At 39.5% G+C, this 25,932-nt stretch overlaps 1 protein-coding gene and 1 pseudogene across 1 annotated transcript; one reads left to right on the top strand and one right to left on the bottom strand.

The window, feature by feature from the left end:
* Positions 1-25,932, top strand: part of LOC132234517 (adhesion G protein-coupled receptor E2-like) — a 674,172-nt pseudogene that overhangs the window by 149,917 nt on the left and 498,323 nt on the right.
* Positions 9,196-10,794, bottom strand: LOC132234158 (olfactory receptor 7A17-like). The gene is made up of 2 exons (XM_059695203.1): positions 10,733-10,794; positions 9,196-10,156 (listed from the first exon to the last, which is right to left on the bottom strand). The coding sequence occupies exons 1-2, from the start codon at positions 10,792-10,794 to the stop codon at positions 9,196-9,198; spliced, it is 1,023 nt and encodes a 340-aa protein (XP_059551186.1).

Consider the following 25,932-nt stretch of genomic DNA (forward strand, 5'->3'; position numbering starts at 1 on the left):
ATTGAATCACTATATTATACACAAAAAATAAATATAATATTGTATATCAACTAAAATGGCAATAATTACATAGGTGAGGCTAATATAATCGACATCGAGAGAATACAGTATGACTGAGTGATAGATTTGAACCCACACTATTGATAAACACTCACAATTCCCCACATATTTATCTATATATATATAAAAGCCTAAGTGACCATTTGACCATTCGACTGGTTGCTATGACACGCACTGACCACTAGGGGGCAGACTCTCCAACTAGTAGGTTGGCTTGCTGCTGGGTCAGGCCAATGGGGTGTGGGCAAGATGGGACAGACACACCGTAGCGCCCTCCTGCGATCCCTCTCCTGTCCTGATTATGTACTGGTGGGGTCGCGGACTGTGAAAGAGCACAGGCCAGACTGAGCGACCCCATCGGTGCATGAGTCCATGGACCAGGCCTCTAGTACATACATGAAGGTACTCAATGACAACAAAGTGAGTGAAAAAAGCCTCCAATTTCTTGTTTAGAAGAATGTGATAAAAAACAGGAGTAAAAACATTCTGATCCCACTATACAAATATCGAGACTTGTGCAGACAATTTCAAAGAGAGAAAGCAAATGAATAACTAACCCACAAATATATTCAGGTCATAGGTAATGAAGTAATTGCAAAGATAAGCTATTGAGCATACTTTCTTTACTTATCAAATAAATTATTTTTCCTGTAAATTGAATACCCAGAGTGAAAGAAGATACTATGAAATGTATGTCTTATGAACTATTGTTGCAAGATAATATTTGCAAGAAATATATTGGATATAAATCATTCTCATTAATATGGAAACGGAGTGGAATAGACCCCATCATGAAAATAAGAAGAGCTGCCCTCACTGTACTGGACACCCTTCATGTCTAGTAGTCTATTTTCTTATTTATTTTAGTTGTAAAACTCATTGTATATGTTCTAGTTTTACTTGAAATACTTTATGCCTCCCATTGTCACCTCTAATTGGGCTTCCATCAGTTAATTGTTCCTAGCCGGCATGGCTAAGTGGTAGAGCTTCGACCTATGAACCAGGAGGTCATGGTTAGATTCCTGGTCAGGGCACAAGCCTGGGTTGTGGACTTGATCCCCAGTGTGGGGTGTGCAGGAGGCAGCTGATCAATGATTCTCTTTTATTATTGATGTTTTTCTCTCTCTCTCTCCCTCTCCCTTCCTCTCTGATATCAATAAAAATATATTAAAAAAAAACAAAACAACAACCCCAGAACAATTACCCATGTGTTGTTGATGTTAGGTCGCTGAAGGAGGAACACATGAGGCCAGAGTGGTGAGGGATTACGAATTTATTTGATCATCCCCCCACCAGGTGGCTGAACCTGGATGGCTCCAGCCCCCAGTGACTGGAGGCAGCGGGTTATTTTCTGGGTGGAGACTTTTTTATGTGTACCTGGTGGGGAGATAATGGAATGTGGTCACCGCAAGTGAAATGCGGTCTCAGCAAAGGGAATGTCCATAGTGAAATGGCCTGAAAGGCCAGTTCCTAGAGGGGTATCAATTCAATTGCTCAATCAAACCTAAGAGCTGAGTTCAATGTTCACTTCTCCTTTTAGAGTCATAAATTAATCATTTATTGGTTAATCAGGCAAACAACAACCATAGGATGATGGCTATCAAGATACCTCAGGTAAATGTACTTGGCCTTGACTCTCTCTGAGACTTTCATGTTGTACCTACTGGACCTCTGGATTCATCTGTTTGGTAACTCTGAGGGGAAGGTCTTCATGGGAAAGTACAACCTCCTGGATGGGTGATGATGGAGACTGAAGCTCTCTGCCCAGACAAGACAGCAGGAAGGAGGAAAGCACAGTACTACTAGAACCTAGACAAACTTAGGATTCCAAAAGCAACAACCAGGTTCCATCCAGCCCAAGCTCACACACGCTGAGAGAATGGAGATGAGGAGATATTTAGAGCTCCCTATGTCTGTTCATTAGGTACATTTCTGTTTTATTACTCCAACTTCTAATCATCTGTTTTCCCTATGGGTCTGGACAGAAGGGAATATTTTCTTAGAGAGTCTGTGTTCCCAAAAGGCCACCTTATAAGTTAAGTTAATCCAGTGTCTACTAGTTCTTCCTCATAAAATCTGTTGACTTTCAGAGGACTACTCCCCAAGCACTGTATGCCAACCCAAAGATTGGCTTTGTGGTACAGACATAGACCCTGAATCTACATAAAATTGCTATTTTTTTTTTTTCAACAAGCGGGAGAACTAATTTCCTTTGGTATAAACTTTGGGTTTATTACACACTGGGCTTCATGACACATTAGGCAAAAGAATTTGGCATTTCAACCTTGTATCACAAGTTAAGAGCTGCTATTTAATTCCTCACTATGAAATATGTGTTATATATAAAAAATATCCTTAGAATTTTTGCACTCTAATCTAAGGTTGGAGTAGGAAAGATTCTTCCCAGTAACCTTCAGAAGAAACCTAGCCCTGCAAACATCTTAATTTTATCCCACTGAGACCCATTTCCTCTTTCTGACCTCAGGAATTGTAAGAGCATAAGTGTGTCTGTTTTAAACCACTCAGGTGGTAATTTCACTTCAGCATTAAAAATTGAATACAGGGAGGAAACCAAGATGGCAACATAGGTAAACACCGGAGATTGCTGCCTCCCACAACCACTTCAAAAACACAACTAAAAGATGGAATGGACATCATCCAGAACCACAGGAAGGCTGGCTGAGTGGAAATTCTACAACTAGAAGGAAAGAGAAAAGCATACTGAGACTCAGAGGAGGTGCTGTGCGGAAGTAAAGTGCAGAGGTACGGAGGTGCATGCGTAGAGGGCTGGCGGCTGAGGACATGGTTGTCTTTTTAAATCGGGAGGGAGTCTCAAGCTCTGAGCTCCAGTTCCGGGCGAGTCTCTGGGGACCCAGACTCATACAGTAGAAACTGGATTGTCTGGCATCAGTCGGAACTCGAGGGCAGCTTTCTCTGGGAGGCGCTCGCAGTGATTGCCAGAGCCTCTGAGGGTAGGACTGAGAGCAGCCATACTGCTCGCTCTGCCCGCCCTGTTGATCCCCTGGGACCCCGCCCCGCCCAAGCCCTGCACAGAGGCTTTTGCATATGAAAGGCCCGGCCCTTTGTAATCTGAAAATTACTTAAAAAACTGCAGCTGCCCCAAGGCCCCAGGGCAACTTGCATTGCTTTACAGCTGGCTTCTGCTGGGTAGCCTCAGGCAGAGGCTAGATTAGCACCTCCTTAGATCCAAGAGCCAATGTACCCAGTGGTCAGAGTGGGACCATCCAATTACAACTCCTCAGATCCATTAGGGACATACTCAGGGGCAGACTCAGTGAGCATCAAAGCCCCACTGAAGCAAGTCTTGCCCCAGAAGGGTGTCTTCAGCACAGAAGTTCTCCCACCATAGACACAGCTGATTCTCACTGCCAATTGGCCTGGAGGTCAATTCCTCCCAGTGATAGCTACAACAATCAAGGCTTAACTACAACAAGACTGTGCACAAAGACCACAAGGGGGTGCACCAAGAGTGTCTACCTCAGGTAATTGGGGAGGCTGAGCCACTGGGCCCTAAAGGACACTTAGCACAGAAAGCCACTCTATCGACAAAGTGAAGCATAAAAAAATGCAGAGACAAAGAAACAGGACACAAATGACAGAAATGGAGGAAAGCAAACTACTGGATATAGAGTTCAAAACCACACTTTTAAGGTTTTTCAAGAATTTTCTAGGAGCCGCAGATAAACTTAATGAGACCCTCAAGAAATCTAGTGAGACCCTCGATGTTATAATTAAGAACCAACTAGAAATTAAGCATACACTGACTGAAATAAAGAATATTATACACACTCCCAACAGCAGACCAGAGGAGCGCAAGAATCAAGTCAAAGATTTGAAATATGAAGAAGCAAAAAACACCCAACTGGAAAAGCAAAATGAAAAAAGAATCCAAAAATACGAAGACAGTGTAAGGAGCCTCTGGGACAGCTTCAGGAGTACCAACATCCAAATTATAGGGGTGCCAGAAGATGAGAGAGAGCAAGATATTGAAAACCTATTTGAAGAAATAATGACAGAAAACTTCCCCTACCTGGTGAAAGAAATAGACTTACAAGTCCAGGAAGCACAGAGAACCCCAAAACAAAAGGAATCCAAAGAGGACCACACCAAGACACATCATAGTTAAAATGCCAAGAGCAAAAGACAAAGAGAGAACCTTAAAAGCAGAAAGAGAAAGATAGTCAATTACCTACAAAGGAGTACCCATACGACTGTCAGCTGATTTCTCAATAGAAACTTTGCAGGCCAGAAGGGAGTGGCAAGAAATATTCAAAGTGATGAATACCAAGAACCTACAACCAAGATTACTTTACCCAGCAAAGCTATCATTCAGAATTGAAGGTCAGATAAAGAGCTTCACAGATAAGAAAAAGCTAAAGGAGTTCATCACCACCAAACCAGTATTATATGAAATGCTGAAAGGTATCCTTTAAGAAGAGGAAGAAGAAGAAAAAGGTAAAGGTACAAATTATGAACAACAAATACACATCTATCAACAAGTGAACCTAAAAATCAAGTGAATAAATAATCTGATGAACAGAATAAACTGGTGATTATAATAGAATCAGGGACATAGAAAGGGAGTGGACTGACTATTCTTGGGGGTGAGGGGGCTTGGGGGCTGCAGGAAGAGACTGGACAAAAATCGTACACTTATGATGGATGAGGACAGTGTTGGGGGGTGAGGGCAGAGGGTGAGAGGGGAACCGGGTGGAGGGGAGCTATGGGGGGGAAAAAGAGGAACAACTGTAATAATCTGAACAATAAAGATTTAATTAAAAAAAAGAATAAACTCTGTTTCACATTCTTATAACTGTAAACCTACTTTTGCCCCACCCTGTATATCAGACAGAAGCAATTTTACACAAAGGAATCAAGAGTGCTAAAAATGTAATAAATACATTTAGATATGAAATGTATTTTTCAAATTTTTAATTGCTCTAAAAGATAACTGATTATGTAAAGCAAAAATAGTGGCTATGTGTTATGTTGTCACAGCTTATGCAAAAATAAATTGTAAAGCAACAACACAAGGTATGGGAGGGAGTAACTGGGATTCAACAACATACAATGGAGTCAAGATAGTCTCTTCAATAAATGGTGTTGGGAAAATTGGACAGATACATGCAAGAAAATGAAACTAGACCACCAACTTACACCATACACAAAAATAAACTCAAAATGGATAAAGGACTTAAATGTACAACAGGAAACCATAAAAATTCTAGAAGAATCCAAAGGCAACCAAATCTCAGACATATGCGGAAGCAATTTCTTCACTGATACAGCTCCTAGGGCATTGGAAACTAAAGAGAAAATAAACAAATGGGACTACATCAAAATAAAAAGCTTCTGCACAGCAAAAGAAACCATCAACAAAACTAGAAAGCCCACTACATGGGAGAACATATTTGCCAATGTTATCACTGATAAGCGTTTAATCTCCAACATTTATAGGGAACTTGTATAACTCAACAAGAGAAAGATAAACAATCCAATCAAAAAAATGGGCAAAGGACTTAAATAGACACCTTTCAAAAGAGGACATTCAGAAAGCCGAGAGGCATATGAAAACATGCTCAAAGTCACTAATCATCTGAGAGTTGCAAATCAAAACAACAATGAGGTACCATCTCACACCTGTCAGAATGGCTAGCATCATCAAATCAACAAAAGACAAGTGCTGGAGAGGATGTGGAGAAAAAGGAACCCTTCTGCACTGCTGGTGGGAATGCAGACTGGTGCAGCCACTATGGAAGACAGTATGGAGTTTCCTCAAAAAACTAAAAATGGAACTCCCATTTGACTCTGTGATCCCACTTCTAGGAATATATCCCAAGAAACCAGAAACACCAATCAGAAAGGATATATGCACCCCTATGTTCATAGAAGCACAATTCACCATAGCTAAGATCTGGAAACAGCCTAAGTGCCCATCAGTAGATGAATGGATTAGAAAACAGTGGTACATCTACACGATGGAATACTATGCTGCTGTAAAAAAGAAGAAACTCTTACCATTTGCCACAGCATGGATGGAACTGGAGAGCATTATGCTAAGTGAAATAAGCCAGTCAATGAAGGAAAAATACCACATGATCTCACTCATTTATGGATAATAAAGACCATTATAAACTTATGAACAAAAATAGATACAGAGGCAGAGCTGCCTCGAACAGACTGTCAAACTACAGCAGGAAGGCTAGAGAGGGTTGTGGGGTAGGAGAGAGCGCTAAGAGATCAACTGAAGGACTTGTATGCATGCATATAAGCATAGCCAATGGACATAAGACACTGGTGGGTAGGGGAAGACAGGGGATTGTCAAGGGCGGGGAAAAAAAGCAGACATATGTAATACTCTTTGTAATACTTTAAGCAATAAAACAATAAAAAAAGATAAAAAAATGAATATGGTGATAGTTGCACAACTCTGTAAATGTACTAACAATCATTAAATTGTATATTTACACTGAGTAAAAAATAAATAAATAAATAAATAAGTCTGTGTTTGTGTGCATATATGTGTATGTTTATTTAAAATTAAAGTGTAGGTGAATAAATATACATACAACATTGCCTTTGAACATTTTATTTGGGCTCAACAAAATATGTCCACATATCTCACGTATTCCTTGTAACATTCGTCTGAAGATATGTTTACCATCCCACATTACTTTTAGAAATAAAGTAATTGAGGCTTTGGTATATTAAATGTCTAACAATTACATTAAGACAAAGTTTATTATTCACTTTCTTGACATACAAACATGGAAATATGAATTGTGAACTGTAATTTTTGTATTGCTTTTATGCATCACATTGTATATTTAAATCATGTTCAGTTTATATTGTGTAATTATACATCAATGAATAACTTAGAAGGAATAAACCAGGATCTAGGCCTCAGGTAACTGATTCACACTGAGAAATGGTAGGAGGAATCTCTTCTACTTGCAAAATGAGCCAAGTGTCATGGATATAGGGAGAGTAGAAGTAGAATTAAGCAATTCACATTTGGTACTCATCCTTTTCTTTAAAATAGAAGGTAAAACTAGATATAGAAATAGGGTAAACTGATCATATATTGCTTCAAATGGGAAGAGCAGCATGGCCATACATAATATTGTGAATAAGCCTAGAAATACATGTAGAGATTCACAGCTGACTATAGACTCCTACAGACACTAGCAGAGCTCAGAACAATGCCCCCCCCGCCCCCCCATACAATCTCACTTGGTAATAATGCCATTATGTAATTTGCTTATAGGATGACTTGTCATCTAGCAATAAATTACTGATACAATAATCAAAATGAACAGAAATGAGGACAGTAATAATCTAGTGAAGATTATTCTTGGCATTTGTTCTCATTTTTGAAGATGGTATTTATGATTACTTTGTTATTTTAGTTCATTACAGATGAGTGCATTAAAAAACTCTCATTGACTGGTGCAGCCACTGTGGAAGACAGTATGGATATTCCTCAAAAAGTTAAAAATGGAACTCCCATTTGACCCAGTAATCCCACTTCTAGGAATATAACCCAAGAAATCAGAAACACCAATCAGAAAGGCTACATGCACTCCTATGTTCATAGCAGCACAGCTTACAATAGCTAAGATTTGGAAACAGCCTAAGTGCCCATCAGCAGATGAGTGGATTAAGAAACTGTGGTACATCTACACAATGGAATACTATGCTGCTGTAAAAAAGAAAGAACTCTTACTATCCACAACAGCACAGATGGACATGGAGAGCAATTTGCTAAGTGAAATAAGCCAGTCAGAGAAAGATAAATATCACCTGACCTCACTCATTTGTGGAATACAATGAGCAATATAAACTGATGAACAAAAATACATCCAGAGACAGAGAAGCATCGAACAGACCATCAAACCTCAGAGGGCAGGCAGGGGAGTGTAGGAAGCGGGAGGCATAAGAGATCAACCGAAGGACTTGTATGCATGCATAGCCAATGGACACAGACACAGGGGGTTGAGGGAATGTTCTGGGGGGTGGGAGTGGCTGGGAAGAGGTCATTGGGGGAGAAAGGAGACATATGTGATACTTTAAACAATAAAGAATTAAAAAAAAAGAAATTCAGTTTACAAATTAAGTCAGAAGAGTAAGGAGATTAATAACAATGGAACCACATATACTAGATATCCTAGAATATTACTGATGCCCAATAAGCAGCAAAGATACTGTCCTTTTAAATACCCATAAAAATATTTACAAATGATGACTCAGTTATATGGTAATTTTCAGACAATTTAAAAAAGAACACTAGGACCCAATTCTCTGACAACAGTGGAAAGATAAAAATTTTTAATCCTTAAAAATTAAAAAAATCCTTTTATATATTTCAGCAGGTATATATGCCAGAGTCTACATTATTAGGAAGAGCAGTTAAGGCAGTGATATACAAAAGCATGACATTCATAGAAGTGAAAAAACCAAGTCTCAGATTTTCCTCTCTTTTAAAATTGTATAAATTGTCTTGGCCATTAAGTGTGATTTTAAAAAATATTTTTTACTGTGTTCAGAGAGGAAGGGAGATGGAAAGAGAGATAGAATGATGAAAGAGAATCATTGATCTGCTACCTACTGCATTTCCCCTACTGGGGATTGAGCCTGTGACCAGGGCATGTGCAATGACCAGGAATCCAACCATGACCTCTAGGTTCATGAGTTGAGGCTCAACACCAAGCAACACCAGTGGGGTTTATTAATTTTAGTTTTTTTCCCATAGGAATACTATTCAGGATGATGCCTATAGGTACAAAAATTATTTGATGTGATGTATGTCATTTGAGAAAAATTATTCTAAAAAAAAACATATTGTCAATTAGGTAAATGGGATTTTCCAAATATCTGATACATATGGAAATAAATTTGGGAAAGTAGGAAAACAGAAAGAGGTAAGCTGTTAAATATCTGAGAGAGCAGAAAATTTAATTGAGTTACATAAATTGAATAGCGAAGAAAAGGTCAAAGAAATAGAAATTCCAGGAAATCAATGGGAAAAGCAAGTTCTATTTCCAAAGTAGGAAAATAATCACAGTATCTGACTCTGAGCCTTTGACTTCTGCCATCATGGGCACATCTTCAGTATTAGGACAATGACCTGTTTGTAGTTTCCTTCACAAAGAATGCTTTCAGAGCCTGTTTAATGTCCTTGTTCCTGAGACTATAGATGAAGGGGTTCAGCATGGGTGTGACCACAGAGTACATCACAGAGGCTGTGGCACTTGAGCGTGCATTGTGGGTAGCAGCAGAGCTGAGGTACACTCCTAGGATTGTACAATAAAATAAGAAGACAACTGAGAGGTGAGACACACAAGCAGAAAGTGCTTTATACTTCCCTTGAGCAGATGACATTCCATGTATGCAGGACACTATTTTAGAATATGAGTAAAGAATCCCAGTGAAAGGACCACCACCAAACAGAAGAGCTGAAAAATAGGTCACCATGTTATTTAAAAAGGTGTCAGAACAGGCAAGTTTGATCATCTGATTGAGTTCACAGAAAAAGTGAGGCATTTTCACATCCATGCAGAAGGACAGTCGTAATGCCATTAAGCATTGTAGCAAGGAATTCAGGATACTCACGATCCAGCATATCAGCACCAGCAGTTCACAAAGGCGAGGGTTCATGATGACCATGTAGTGCAGGGGGTGGCAGATGGCCACAAACCGGTCATAGGCCATCACAGTCAAGAGGAAAACATCCAACCCCGCAAAAAGTATGTAAAAATACATCTGTGTGATGCAGCCTGCATAGGTGATGGCTTTGCTTTGTGTCTGGATGTTCACCAGCATGTTTGGGATGGTGGTGGAGGTGAAACAGATGTCTACCAAGGACAGGTTGGACAGGAAGAAGTACATGGGCGTGTGGAGGTGGGAGTCTGAGCTGACGGCCAGGGTGATGAGCAGGTTTCCCAACACAGTGATCAGGTACATGGAGAGGAAAAGCCCAAATATGAGGGGCTGCAGTTCTGCTTTCTCTGAAAATCCCAGAAGAACAAACTCTGAAATTTGTGTAAGATTCACAGGTTCCATGTGGTGGAATTGGCTATCAGGAAAGATAAAAGTAACATGACTAATTTTCACTAAAATACAACAATTCATATTTTGCAGGGTAGACATTACTTTTAATATTTTATGTATGGATATGGCCTCCTTTAGGGGACATCCAGTGCCACCCCAATCACCTTTTTCTCTGAGGGCTTCTAGTATTCTAAAGTGTTAATGAGAATTTCTCATGTTTCTCACGAATATAAATTGAGTGCTGACTATGTTTCAGGCACTGTCCAGGCCGTGCAAATAGGGTGCTGAAGAACAAAAGTATCTACAATCCAATGAGGGAGAAAGAATGTAGAAGTAAGTAATGAAATAATAAGTTATGTTGGCAGTGGTGTGAAGAAAAAGAAAGTATCTCTAAAAGAGACAATGAATAGGGAGTTACGTATTTCATGGGTTTGTAGGTAGATCTGCAAACCAGGTGACATTTGAGCAGAGACCTGAAATAAGTGAAAAGGGGAACATTTGGAGATGTCCTAAATTAAATACACTGGGGCTAGAGAGTGTGAGAAAAACAATCGTAGTCAACCAGCTAAAAGCTGTGGCCCACTTACAAAAGACTACTCACATTCCTGAATGTATGTTGGAACTCGAATCAACTTCTGTAGAGACCACTAGATGCCCCTGCATCCTGCATGCCCACGTGCTTTCAGAACTGTTGCCTGTAACCAAACAAAGTAGTAATTATTCTTCCTCAGTATCTCTTCAAGACATGCCCCCACTTTACCTGCTCCCACCCCACACAAGGTCTGAAACTAATGTAAGTTGTTTCAAAAGAGCTTACATGTTTCTTTCCTAAAACATGAAGTGGAAAGAGCTGGTAAACTCCAGGACTTGGACATTTCTTTTGTACCTTGCTCTGCTGCTGGTGGTTTAAACTTTATGCCCCAAGACCTTTCCTGGCTGGCATTTGGCTCAAAATATACTTTTTTTTTTCTTAAAGAAAAGCTTTTGGCCTGCTGGTGTCACTCAGTGGCTGAGCTTTGAACTATGATCCAAGAGATGATGGTTGGATTCCTGGTCAGGGCACATGTCTGGGTTGTGGGCTCAGCTCCCAGTGGGGGGCCTGCTGGATGCAGCCGATCAATGATTCTCTCTCATCATTGATGTTTCTATCTCTCTCCCTTTCCCTTCCTCTCTCTGAAGTCAATAAAAATATATTTTGAAAAGGAAAGTTTTTGGCCCCGATAATTTTTTCTTTAACACAACAGAGGAAGAGAGACAAGGCTCTGTGGGAAAGTGTGAGCCCTGCAGAAGGACTGACCAGTAAGGGCCCTCAGGAAGGTGCTTGTGTCTAATGTTCAAGTCAGAAAAAGTGAGGCAAGTTTGCAACGTGAATAAGCACGAGGGAGAGTGTGAGAAGTGGTGTCAGACACGTTGAAGAGTGAAGTGGCCTGTCTTCTACAGCTGACACCTCAGGCACAGGGACTTCCTTGTCCACATGGCCTCTTATACTCTACTATTCTTGTTGCAAAGGTGTCTTGGAATAGGAACAGATACCCTCTTTAATACCTTCTCTTGATTGAGCTCTGGCCCAATATTGTAAGAGCCACCTTGGAATGTATGAGTGCAGCTACCCCTGGTCTGAGAACTGCTCACATCCACAAATCACACACAAACACACACACACACACACACCACCACCACCACCACCACCACACCACTATCGTGGCCTCCTAGGTAGGTATTCCCAAGTCTATTTCAGGCCAGCACACAGATTCTACTACAAATGAATACAACCAAAGTTGGCCAGATCAGTGATCTTTCACTTGGCAAATATAGAAATGGTTTCTAGAAATTCCAAATATTAAACCTTCCATAGATAAATAAACTTGGAGTTCCATCCTGAGATGGCCATTTTCTGCTCTGTAAAACATCATGAAATCTGTTCAATGAATGGAAAAGAGAGAGAGATGGTGGAGAAAATAATAGATGAGAAGGAATAGAGATTTAATAAACTCAGGTGGTCCTGGAGGGCTGGTGAGGAAGATAAATATAGTTGGGTCTGATAGTATTTAAACCTTCAACACATTCCATTGATGCCAGAAAAATAATAAGCAAACAAGCATAAGCTTGTCCAAAAGACAGAATTATCTTCCTTATTGTATCCCTTTATAATGTGAAAGTGTAAGAGTTGGGTAATTTTGTTATCAAGCAGTGGAAGACTTGTTTTCCGTACCCATTCCATAGTCACTTGACCAATGTGTTTTTATGTGGTCTGATAGGGGGTGAGGTTAGCCCCTTTCTCCCTTTTCTTATGGGGCACCTTTCCTATGTTAATTTTGGGCTTTGGGTTTTCATCTTTTCTTTGACAAACCCAGGGGGGCACACTCTGGTCCTGGTTCCAGTTTTCATCCAACATGCAAATCCTCCCCAGACCATGCTTTATAAATCCTGCCCACACCATGACAGCTCTCTCTCTTTATACTGAATGGCTTTCTTCATATGATTCTTCCTGAGGACAATATTTTAAACACACATTTATTTCATTGCTCTCTGCCCTCACTATTATACTGCATGATCCAAAGAGCAGGGACTTCACCTGCTTTGTTCACGTTTGGATTTTTCACAAAGGTATGACATTAGATGTGCATTTACACAGAGACAAAACTAAGAATGTGAACAGTGATAAAATGAAAAAAAAAAAGAAGGGATAATGAAACCAGGTTAAAATGAGTAGTTTCAAAATAACAATAGTATGCAGAATTGAGTGGAGAATTGAACACTAACTGAAACAAGACACAAAATACAATCATTTAATAATATCAATGTGGGCTGACTATTAAATTATAAAGACCTAGATATAAATGTATATAATGTATAATGCTCCTAGAATTTTCTGGCACATAGAAGATGCTCAGTTATTGTTCATTTAATGAGTCTGGAATTAGGTTTCAATGTACATGAACATTTTCCATATGGAAAGCTTATACTTCAACATAGTTGAAAAAGATTGAATTGTTACATGAAAGCTGGCATAAATGGCTATGGATCTGAAAGAATATTGAATTGATCCTCGCTCTCAGACATCTTGCAAGATATCATAGAAGTTATGAACTTGGTTTAAGAATCACCAACACATTTTTGATGAACATGAAAAACTATATATAAAACTCACGGGTGGGCAAAACTGTTTTAACTAAAGAAAGAAACTCAGTGGTTAGAAAATAGATGTATTTAAATAAAATATTAAAAATTTTATGATAAAAATATCTTACAACAACCAGTTAGGAAAGAATGATTTCAAGAAACAATTTGAAATGCTATTGAAAAACGAGAAAATAAATGAAGTTTGCAGAAACTGAGTAATAGTTTAAGAAAACAACAGGAAATGTCTTTCATACCCATCAGCCTGGGGAAAACTGGAAGAGCAGTCACGTTGATTGAGGTTGGAACTTAGAAACTGGTAGCAAAAGGGTGTACTCTAATTTCACTGTCAGAAAGTGTTACAATTTTGGAAAACAACCTGAAGTCAGCTATAAGTATTACAAATAATGATGTTATTTAATTCAGAGTTTCTTATCATCGGCACTGTTGGCATCTGGGACAGATTGTTCTTTGTGGTGAGGTCTGTCCTGTGATTTGAAGATTGTTTAGCATCCCTGCCTCCACCCACCCCTCTCCAGTATGACAGTCACAGATCTCTCTGGAAATAGCTCAATGTCTCATAGGGGACAAAATCACTGATGATCAGAACCACAGTTTAAATTTCATAATTGAAATATATTTTAATAGCATTGATATCAGAGCAATTTAGGGATAAAGAGTATGAAAGACCATAAAAGGTGTGAGTAGCAGTCACACTATGAATTCTTACGTAGCCACTGAAATAAATACATTAATTATTTTACCAAATGCAGCAGTCTCTTGCCCCTGGACTAAGTTGAATCATCTCTTAGGTGAAAATAGGTAAATGTTCTTGGCTTCCATTCTCTGTGACCCTGTCATGCAGGGTCATTGTGTTATTGACTCACCAGGATAAGATCTCTGAGAGGAAGGTCATTGTGGGGACATCTGAATTCCTCCCTAAATGGTTGATGAAAGAGACTGAAGCTCTGTTCACTGGCAAGACCGCTGGACAGTGTGAAGTATCAATTCCTCGTCAGAATTGGGCCTCCAAATGAACAAATGACAGTGAGAAATAAACATAACCATGCCCTCCCAGCCTAAGGTTACACAAGCTGAGAGACCGGGGATGAGGAGATATTTATAAATCCCTGTATTTACTCTGCAGGCACATTCCTCTCTTGTTTCTCCAGCCTCCAAGCACACAAATATGATATATTTTATAGCAATAGGAGGATTAGGGTAGCAGATGGAACAGGCTTGTTAATGGGCTGATTTTAGGATAGAGGTTGAGCCAGGCTCATCCAGGTGGGACATAGGTAAGCACAGTGGTTCTGTTAATGCTGAAGAGAGAGAGACAAAAGAATTAGACTCAGAGAGACTTTTGAAAATGCTACCCAGCTGGCTTGAAGATGGAGGAAGGAACATGAGCCATGGGATGCAGGTGGTCAGCCACACTAACAGGCATCAGAGGGAACAGATCCTCCCCTCAGCCTAGGACCCCATCCCTGCACACATTTGGATATTAGTCAGTGAGACTCCTTTCAAGGCTCTGACATCCAGACTGTAAGAGCATATGTTTGTATGTTTTAAGCAACTAGTGTCGGAATACGTTACGACAGCTATAGGAATCTAATATAGACATTTTTTCAATAAATTTGTCTGAAGAACCGAGTTTAAGCCTCTTCACTCATTAGCTTCCCTTGGGTAAGGGCATTTTATGTTAAAAACACACATGAAGTAAAAAAGAAATTTTAACTAGATTTGGAGATATTTTCCCCCTTCGCTTGTACAGTGAAGGCCTCACTGCATAAATGTAAACTGACTGTGCTGCCTTTGTGGCATTAAGAGTTAAGGTACAATGGGTGATCTTTATTTCTCCCTCTATTTAACTATGGTGACTTTTTTTTCTCAGCACCCTATACCTTTGCCTAGAAGTTGGTCAGTCCTCAATTTATATTCCCAGAATGCATGCCAGTATTTCTCTCTACATGTAGAGACCACGGGGGAAAGGCTGAGTATGGGGTAGGAATTCCTTTCAATTGTTCCAACAGAGAAAGTGAGTGGGTAACAAATCCAAGAATATATGCAGCCCTGCCAATAATAAATAATTCAAAGTAAAACTATTTAGTAGTCTTTACCAGACTTATTAAATACTTTTTTTTTTTTCCACACAAATACCCAGCATGAGAGAAGATACTGCAATGAATGTCTCACAAATTGCTATTGCAAGGGACCAACTTCCTGACTGGTCAGGATCTTTTCAATAAATACAAAACATGCTCAATTCACACCATCTTTGAAATTTAATACAAACACTCTCTCTTTACTGGACTCTTCTTCCCACCCAATACCCCAATACCTTCTTCCAGAAAAATGAATCTTCTCAGGCACATTTTCATTTTACTGCAATCAATTTATGCATCTCACTCATTCTACAGTGTCATCCAACTGGACTCCCGTTCTTATCACTTTATTGTCAACTAAGGTCCTTGTACTACAGATTCAAACACTCACATCTTTCTTAATGTATTAACTAAATTAATTACACATTAGTTATTTAACCAAGAATATAGACACAATACACTCTTGCCTCTGGGTGAGGCTGTTAGGGTCACAGTGACTCTAGTATAAGTGTTCAGGTTCCACTTTCAGGTCACAGGTAAAAGTTTTCAGGTTCCATTCTCTCTGACCTTTTCCTGATGTACCTGCTGGTCTCTCAGACTCACCTGAATGGGTCTCTGAGAGGATGGTGTCCGTGTGGAACTCCTCCCTGGATGTTGGAGACTGAAGCTCTGTCCCACACGAGACAGCAGGAAGGAGTGAAGCAACAGTTCCTGAGCCAGACTTAGGAATCAAAAGCAATAGCCATGTGCTGTCCCCCAGCGTTGTACAAGCTGAGGACTGCACAGGGGAGATATTTACAGCTCTATTTACAGCTCTCTCTATACCTGTTCATCAGGCACATTTATCTTGTGTTATTCCAACTTCTAAGCACATGATTTCCCTCTGGGCCTGTGGAATAAACAGAAAGGAAAATTTTTCTAATGATTCTCTGATCCCAGGAGCCCAGATTGTAAGTCAGTGTACTTAGTTTTTGTGATTTCATGTCTTCTTGTTGCCTACTTCCAAGGGGCAAAAGACCTACTACTCTTCCCCAACCCCAACTTCCCTTTTTCTTCAAAGTCTGATTAGGGTGGGAACACAACCCTGATGTCTCTAGAGAATTGTTATTCTGCTTTTCAATATGGCAGAACTGTGCTCCTTTGAAATGCAAATTTTGGCACCACACTCTTTGGCTTCCTGACACATTTGTCAAAACAATTAGGGATTTATACTTATATCACCAGTTAAAAGGTTTGATTTAGATCCTCACAAAATATTGATTAGTTTTCCTCTCCAGTGTGCCTCAGGTGGCTGAGTATTGTCCCATGCACCTACAGGTTGTTGGCATGCCTGTTTTGCTGGCTCGATCCCCAGTAGGGGTTGTGCAGGAGGCAGCTCATCATTGCTTCTCTCTCATGGATCTTTCTGTTTCTCTTTCTCTGTAAAAAAATCAATAAAAACATATTGAAAAATTTATTCATTATAAGAGATACATTTAGATATATTTTTTAAATTGCTTTCAGAGAGGAAGGAAAAGAGATAGATAGAAACATCAATGATGAGAGAGAATCATTGATTGGCTGCCTCCTGCCCGCTCCCTAGTCGGAGGAGATTGAGCCAGCAATCTAGGCATGTTCTGGGCTCTCAGCCACATTTTGCACTATGGGGTCTTGGCAATGTTGGCTGCAATTTGTTGGGGGTGTTGCTCCGGGAGGAGTGGCTGGGCCTGTGTCCCACCTGCGGGAAGCCTAGTGTTGCTTTGTGGGTGCCAGGTCCGTGGTGCCATGTCTCTGTAAATGGCCAGTGCGCGTCATGGCAGCTTTTGTGTTGAAAGTCTGCCCCCCTTGGTGGTCAATGCACATCATAGTGACTGGTTGGACGGTGGGATGCTTAGCATATTAGCTCTCTCTCTCTCTCTCTCTCTCTCTCTCTCTCTCTCTCTCTCTCTATATATATATATATATATATATATATATATATATAGACTAGAGGTCCGGTGCATGAAAATTCATGCACTGGAGGGTAGTTCCTCAGCCCGGCCTGCCCCTTTTAAAGTCTGAGAGCCATCAGGGGCGGGAGGCGACCTGGTGATCAGGGGAATGCAATACCCTCATCACACCTATGTTGCTGCCACTGCCAGCAGCATAAACCTCGGCCGGCCCTGGTTATCTGAGCCTCGGGCGGCCCTGGGCAGCTGGGCAGCTGCCCTCCGCGGCTTGCCTGCACCTCGGGACCGCCCTGGGCGGCTGGGGGGATGAGGGCAGGTCCGGCTGCACAATGCACCTGCTGCCCTCCCGGAGGGGCTGAAAGGACTGGGGGACTCTGGCAGGGCTGAGGGGACTGGGCACAGCCATCTTGTGGTTATGGCACTGCCAGCTTTGTGATGGAGTGACAGTCAATTTGCATATTCTCTATTCATTAGATAGGATGAGTGAGATCATGTGATATTTATCTTTCTCTGAATGGTTTATTTCACTTAGCATAATGCTATCCAGGTCCATCCCTGCTGTTGCAAGTGGTAAGAGTTCTTTCTTTTTTTACAACTCCATAGTATTCCATTGTATAGATGTACCACAGGTTTTGAATCTACTCATCAGCTGATGGGCACTTAGACTGTTTCCAACTCTTAGCTATTATAAATTGTGCTGCTATGAACATAGAGGTGCATATACAGTGGGGCCTTGACTTACGAGTGTCCTGACTAACGAGTTTTTTGAGATACCAGATGTCTCTCGGCCAATTTTTTGCTTTGAGTTGACAGAGTAATTTGAGTTAACGAGCTCCTTAATGAGCTCGTTCTCGGAATCAATTAAACTAGTAAGTCAAGGCCCCACTATATTCTTTTTGATGAGTGTTTGTGAATTCTTAGATATATTCCTACAAGTGGGATCACTGGGTCAAATGGGAGTTCCATTTTTTAAAATTGTTTAAAGTATTACATATGTCTCCTTTCCCCCCCATTAGCCCATTCCGGCCACTGCAAACCCCCAGGATAAGCCCCCACCACCCCAGGGTCTATGTTCATTGGTTATGTTAATATGCATGCATATAAGTCCTTTGATTGATCTCTTACCTCCCCACCCCTTCCCCTGCCTTCCCTCTGAGGTTTGATGGTCTGTTTGTTGTTTCTGTCTCTGGATCTAGTTTTGTTCATCAGTTTATGTTGTTCATTATATTCCACAAATGAGTGAGATCATGTAATATTTATCTTCCGCTGACTGGCTTATTTCGCTTAGCATAATGCTCTCCATGTCCATCTATGGTGTTGAGAATGGTAAGAGTTCCTTCTTTTTTACAGCAATGTAGTATTCCATTGTGTAGATGTATCACTGCTTTTTAATCCACTCATCTGCGGATGGGTACTTAGGCTGTTTCCAAATGTTAGCTATTGTAAATTGTGCTGCTATGAACACAGAAGTGCTTATATTCTTTCTGATGAGTGTTTGTGAATTCTTAGGATATATTCCTACAAGTGGGATCACTGGGTCAAATGGGAGTTCCATTTTTAATTTTTGAGGAAACTCCATACTGTTTTTCACAGAGGCTGCACCAGTCTGCATTCCCACCAGCAGAGCACTAGGGTTCCCTTTTCTCCACATCCTCACCAATACTTGTCATTTGTTGATTTCTTGATGATAGCCATTCTGACAGGTGTGAGGTGGTACCTCACTGTCATTTTGTTTTGCATCTCTCAGATGATTAGTGACTTTGAGAATTTTTTCATATGCCTTTTGGCCTCCACTTTGGAGATCTCTGTATTTAGGTCCTTTGCCCATTTTTTAATTGGATTGTTTATCTCCTATTGTTTAGTTGAATGAATTCCCTATAAGTTTTGGAGGTTAACCCTTATCAGTTATATCATTGCCAAATATATTCTCCCATGCAGTGGGCTCTCTTATTATTTTGTTGATCATTTGTTTTGCTGTGCAGAAGCTTTTTATTTTAATGTAGTTCCATTTGTTTATTTTCTCCTTAATTGCCATGGTCCTAGGAGATGTATCCATAAACATATTGCTACAAGAAATGTCTGAGATTTTGCTGCCAATGGTTTCTTCTAGGATTTTTATGGTTTCACGTTTTACATTTAAGTTTTCTATCTATTTTGAGTTTATTTTTGTGTATGGTGTAAGTTGGTGGGCTAGTTTCATTTTTTTGCATGTATCTTTTCAATTTTCCCAACACCATTTATTGAAGAGACTGTCCTGACTCTGTTTTATGCTCTTGCCCCCTTTGTCAAATATTAATTGAGCATAATGACTTTGGTCAATTTCTGGGTTCTCTGTTTTGTTCTATTGATCTGTATGCGTATTCTTGTGCCAGTACCAGTCTGTTTTGAGTACAGTAGCTTTGTAGTATAACTTGATATATGGTCTTGTGATCCCTCCAACTTTGTTCTTTCTCAAGATTGCTGTGGCCCTTCAGGGTCTTTTTTGATCCCATATATAGTTTTAGAGCATTTGTTCTAGGTCTGTGAAATATGCTGTTGGTATTTCATTGGGGATTGCATTGGATCTATAGATTGCTTTGGGTAGTATAGACATTTTAATGATATTGATTCTACCAATCAATGAATAAGGAATATTCTTCCACTTGGGTATATATTCCTCTATTTCTTTTTTCAATGTCTTATAATTTTCAGAGTGCAGATCTTTTACCTCCTTGGTATTTATTCCTAAGTATTTTTTTTGTTGCAATGGTAAATGGGATTTTTTTAAAGTTTTTATTTCTGAGAGTTCATTATTGGTGTATAAAAATGCCATGGATTTTTTGAGTGTTAATTTTATATCCTGCTATGTTGCTGAATTCACTTATTAAATTATTTTTTTTGATTGAGTCTTTAGAGTTTTCTATGTACAATATCATGCCATCTGTGAATAATGACAGTTTTACTTCCTTCTTTTCAATTTGGATGCCTTTTATTTTTCTTCTTGTCTGATTGCTATGGCTAACCCTTCCAGTGGTGGTGAAAGTGGGCATCCCAGTCTTGTTCCTGTTCTTAGGGGAAATCGTTTTAGTTTTTACCCATTGAGTATGATGTCGGCTGTAGATTTGACATAGAAGGTTTTTATTATGTTGAGGTATGATCCCTGTATTCCCAAATTTCCTGAGAGTTTTTATCAAGAAAGGGTGTTGGACTTTGTTGAATGCTTTTTCTGCATCAATTGCTATGATTATGTGGTTTTTAGCTTTCAGTTTTTTATGTGATGTTTCACATTTATTGATTTGAAGATATTTATATGAGATTATATTATTATGAATTCTATTCCACATTGCAGAAATGGGGCTTGAAGGAGTTTACTGATCTGCTCAAAGCTCAAACTGATAAGAAATGGGTTTTTGATTGAAATTCTGTCAGGATGCTTTTATTTATTTATTTATTTATTTTTATTTTTTTAAAATCTATTTTATTGATTTTTTTTTTTTTTTTTTTTTTACAGAGAGGAAGGGAGAGGGATAGAGAGTTAGAAACATCAATGAGAGAGAAACATTGATCATCTGCCTCCTGCATGCCCCCTACTGGGGGTGTGCCCGCAACCAAGGTACATGCTCTTGACTGGAATCGAACCTGGGACCCTTCAGTCTGCAGGCTGATGCTCTATCCACTGAGCCAAACTGGTTAGGACTGTGAGGATGCTTTTAATTTTCATTGTGGGGTTGTGGTTCTCAACCAGAGATGACTGTGCCTCAGGTGTGTTTGACAATGTCTGAAGGCTGCTGCTGAACACTGACAGTACCCAACACATGTAATTATCCTGCCTCAATTGTGCACATTAAAAGGTGAGAACACCTTGTCTAGACCAGCACTTTTCCGACTTCACTGTGCATATGAGTCACCAAGGAGTCTAGTTTGAATGCAGAATCTGAATTGTCAGGTCCTGGTGGACTTGAGAATCTGAAAATCACACAATCTCCTCAGTGATGGTGATGTTGCAGGTCCTGGTCTGAGGACCATTCTGAGCAGCAAGGCTGTGGTTCTGTGTTAGAGTCAGTTGTAAGTAGTTTTAGATCTTCTGAATAAAAATCATAGTTGCAAGTAATTTTGAACAAATACGGTATTTACTCATTCTGGATCTTGTTGTAAATTCATGGTTCACTTATTTCATATAAGGATTCATGAATTTCATCATATAATATACCTATGAAAAATGCCTTCTTTAATTCTTGTATATAAGGGTCCTTGAGAGACCAAACAATATCTTACTGAAAAAGATTTTATAGCAGACAGAATGAGCACCTCCAAAATTGCTAGAATTTTAGCCCCAGAACAGTGTAATATGTCATTTTTCATAGCAGAGGAAGATTAAGGTAGTAGATGGGATATGTTTGCTAATCAGCTGACTTTAAGATAAAACAGGCCAAGCATCAAAAGCAAAAATAAACCAATGATATCACATTAAACAAACAAACAAAAAATTTTGCACAGAAAATCAACATCAATAAGACAAAAAGGCAACCTAATCAATGTGAGAAGATATTTGCAAATAATATATCTGATAAGGGGTTAATATCCAAAATATATAGATAACTCATACAACTCAACATAAACAACAAACAATGCAATTTAAAAATGGGAAGAAGACCCAAGTAGACATTGCTTTTAATAGACATACAGATGACGGACATACACATGAAACGATGTTTAGCATCACTAATTATCAGGGAAATGCAAGTCAAAAACTCAAGGAAATATCACCCCACACAAGTCAGAATGGCTATTATATAAAGTCAACAAACAACAAGTGTTGGTGAGGATGTGGAGAACAGGGGACCCTCATTCATTGTTGATGGGATTGCAAATTGATGCAGCCATTATGCAAAACAGGATGGAGATTTCTCTAAAAGTTACAAATAGAAGTATCATATGACTCAGCATTCCACTCCTGAGTATTTACATGAATAAAATGAAAACAATATTTGAAAAGATAAATGCACCACTATGGTCATTGCAGCATTGATTACAATAGCCAAGATATGGAAGCAAGTTAGGCGTCCACTGATAGATGAATGGATTAAGAAGATGTGGTACATATATACAATAGAATATTACTTAGCCATAAAAATAATGAAATCTTGCCATTCATCATCGATGAATATAAGGAGTATTATGGTGAGTGAAATAAGTCAGAGAAAAACAAATTTCATATGATTTCCCTTATATGTGGTATCTAAAAAAGAAAACAAACAAAATGAAACAGAAACAAACTTATAGATACTGAAAACAAATTGATGGTTGCTAGAGAGGAGGGGGTGTGTTGTGGTGGTAGAAGGGGAAGGGGATTAAGAAGTATAAACATCTGGTTATAAAATAAGTCATGGGGCTACAATGTACAGCATAGGGAATAGAGCCAATAATACTGTAATAATTATGCATGTGACAGATGGTTACTAGACTTATTGTAGTGATCCTTTTTAAGGTATATAAATATTGAGTCACTATATTATACACATAAAATGAATACAATATTGTATGTCAACAAAATTAGCAATAATTACATAGGTGAGGCTAATGTAATTGACATGAAGAGAATACAGTATGACTGACTGACAGATTTGAGCCCACACTATTAATAAACACAATTCCCCACATATACATACATGAAGGTACTCAATGACAACAAAGTGAGTGAAAAAAGCCTCCAATTCCTTGTTTAGAAGAATGAGATAAAAAACAGGAATAAAAACACTCTGACCCCACTATACAAATGTCAAGACTTGTACAGACAATTTAAAAGAAAGAAAGAAAGCAAGTGAATAATTAACCCACAAATATATTCAGGCCACAGGTAATGAAGTAATTGCAAAGATAAGCTATTGAGCATACTTCCTTTACTTATCAAATAAATTATTTTTCCTGTAAATTGAATACCCAGTGAAAGAAGATACTGTGAAATGTATGTCTTATGAACTGATGTTGCAAGATAATATTTGCAAGAAATATATTGGATATAAATCATTCTCATTAATATGGAAACGTAGTGGAATAGACCCCATCATGAAAATAAGAAGAGCTGCCCTCACTGTACTGGGCACCCTTCATGCCTACTAGTCTATTTTCTTACTTATTTTAGTTGCAAAACTCAATGTATATGTTCTACTTTTACTTGAAATACTTTGTCTCCTATTTTCACCTCTAATTGGGCCTCCATCAGTTAATTGTCAATGATTAGCCTAGTTGGCATGGCTTAGTGGTTGAACGTCAACCTATGAACCAGGAGGTCATGGTTAGATTCCCGTCAGGGCACAAGATCGGGTTGTGGACTCATTCCCCAGTGTGGGGTGTGCAGGAAGCAGCTGATCAGTGATTCTCTCTCATCACTGATGTTTCTATCTCTCTCTCCCTCTCTCTTCCTCTCTGATATCAATAAAAATATATTTAAAAAACACACCCAAAAACAATTACCCATGTGTTGCAGATGTTAGGTCGCCAAAGGAGGAACGCAGGAGGCCAGAGTAGTGAGGGATTATGATTTTATTTGATCAACCACACACCAGGTGGCTGAGTCTGGATTGCTCCAGCCCCCAGTGACAGGCGTCAGTGGGCTTTTAAATGACTTTTGGCAGGCTTGTTTTCTGGGCAGAGACTTCTTTATGCATATCTGGTGGGAAGATAATGGAATGTGGTCACCGAAAGTAAAATGTGGTCTCAGCAAAGGGAATGTCCATAGTGAAATGGCCTGAAAAGCCAGTTCCCAGGGGAGGGGTATCAATTCAATTGCTCCATCAAACCTAAGAGCTGAGGTCAATGTTCACTTCTCCTTTTGGCGTCATAAATTAATCATTTATTAGTTAATCAGGCAAAAAACAACTATAGGCTGATGGCTGTCAAGACACCTCAGGTAAATGTCCTTGGCTTTGACTCTCTGAGACTTTCATGTTGTACCTACTGGACCTCTGGATTCATCTGTTTGGTAACTCTGAGGGGAAGGTCTTCATGGGAAAGTCCAACCTCCTGGATGGTTGAGAGAGACTGAAGCTCTCTGCCCAGATAAGACAGCAGGAAGGAGGCAAGCACAGGTCTCCTAGACCAGTGGTCGGCAAAACGCTGCTCACGAGCCACATGCGGCTCTTTGGCCCCTTGAGTGTGGCTCTTCCACAAAATACCACGTGCGGGCGCGCATGTACAGTGCGATTGAAACTTAGTGGCCCATGTGCAGAAGTCAGTTTTCGGCCTGGGAGAGTCTATTTGGAAGAAGTGACGTTAGAAGAAGTAGGGGGTGTCGGTCTGCCGGGTGACGGGAGATGCGGCGCAGGCGGGCCACGGGATAGGCAACCCGGGGGAGGTACATAGTTTTGAGGTATGTTCGCTGAGGTCCACCCCTTCCAACTCTCCCATCTACATTCATCTGTCTGAACAAGTATACAAGACGAGTGTGGATGGGAGAGTTGGAAGGGGTCGACCTCAGGGACCGTACCTCAATCAGATTGAGGACATTTTTAGCAAAGGCCAGTTTAGGAGTACCCTAATTAAGTTAATAACAATGTACCTACCTATATAGTTTAGGTTTAAAAAATTTGGCTCTCAAAAGAAATTTTAATCGTTGTACTGTTGACTAATGAGTTTGCTGACCACTGGCCTAGACAAACTTAGGATTCCAAAAGCAACAACCAGGTCCCATCCAGCCCAAGGTCACACACGCTGAGAGACTGGAGATGAGGAGATATTTACAGCCTCTATGTCTGCTCATTAGGTACATTTCTGTCTTGTTACTCCAACTTCTAATCACCTGTTTTCCCTGTGGGTCTGGGCAGAAGAGAATATTTTCCTGGAGATTCTGTGTTCCCAAAAGACCACCTTATAAGTCAAGTTATTCCAGTGTCCACTAGCTCTTCCTCATAAAATCTGTTGACTTTCAGAGGCCTACTCCCCAAGCACCGTGTGCCAACCCAAATATTGGCTTTGTGGTACGGACATAGGCCCTGAATCTACATAAAATTGCTATTTTTCTTTTCAACAAGGGGGAGAACTAACTTCCTTTGATATAAACTTTTGGTTTATTACATACTGAGCTTCACGACACGTTAGCCAAAAGAATTTGGCATTTCAACCTTGTATCTCAAGTTAAGAGCTGTCATTTAATTCCTCACTATGAAATATTTGTTATATATAAAAACTATCCTTAAAATTTTTGCACTCTAATCTAAGCTTGGAGTAGGAAAGTAAATAGATTCTTCCCTGTAGCCTCCAGAAGAAACCCAGCCCTGCAAACATCTTGATTTTAGACCACTGAGACCATTTCCTGTTTCTGACCCTAGGAATTATAAGAGCATTAGTGTGTTTGTTTTAAACCACTCAGGTAGTAATTTTACTTTAGCATTAAAAATTGAATACAGACATTTATCCAATAAAATTTTGTTCAGGACTGAGATTAAGTGTTTCAATTCATTCATTTAGCCTCCTCTGGGTAAAAGCATTTTGTGTTTTAAATCCCCTTAAATGGAAGAGATTTGTAATCAGTTTGGAGATATTCAGCCTCTTTAGCTGGTAGAGAATTTCTTATTGTATAAATGTAAATGTGCTTCAGATTTTGATGCATTTGAAATATTAACATAGAAAAAGTAATTTATCATTTAAATTCATGTCTACCATGTATTTGA

Source organism: Myotis daubentonii, chromosome 5, assembly GCF_963259705.1.
Source record: "Myotis daubentonii chromosome 5, mMyoDau2.1, whole genome shotgun sequence".
NCBI classification, from domain to species: Eukaryota; Metazoa; Chordata; class Mammalia; order Chiroptera; family Vespertilionidae; genus Myotis; species Myotis daubentonii.

Coding starts and splice junctions, on each gene's coding strand:
- LOC132234158 (XM_059695203.1), bottom strand. CDS start 10,794: ATGCAGGGGCATCTAGTGGTCTCTACAGAAGTTGATTCGAGTTCCAAC. Junction 10,157..10,732: donor TCCAACATACATTCAGGAAT/GTGAGTAGTCTT, acceptor CTTTCCTGATAG/CCAATTCCACCACATGGAAC.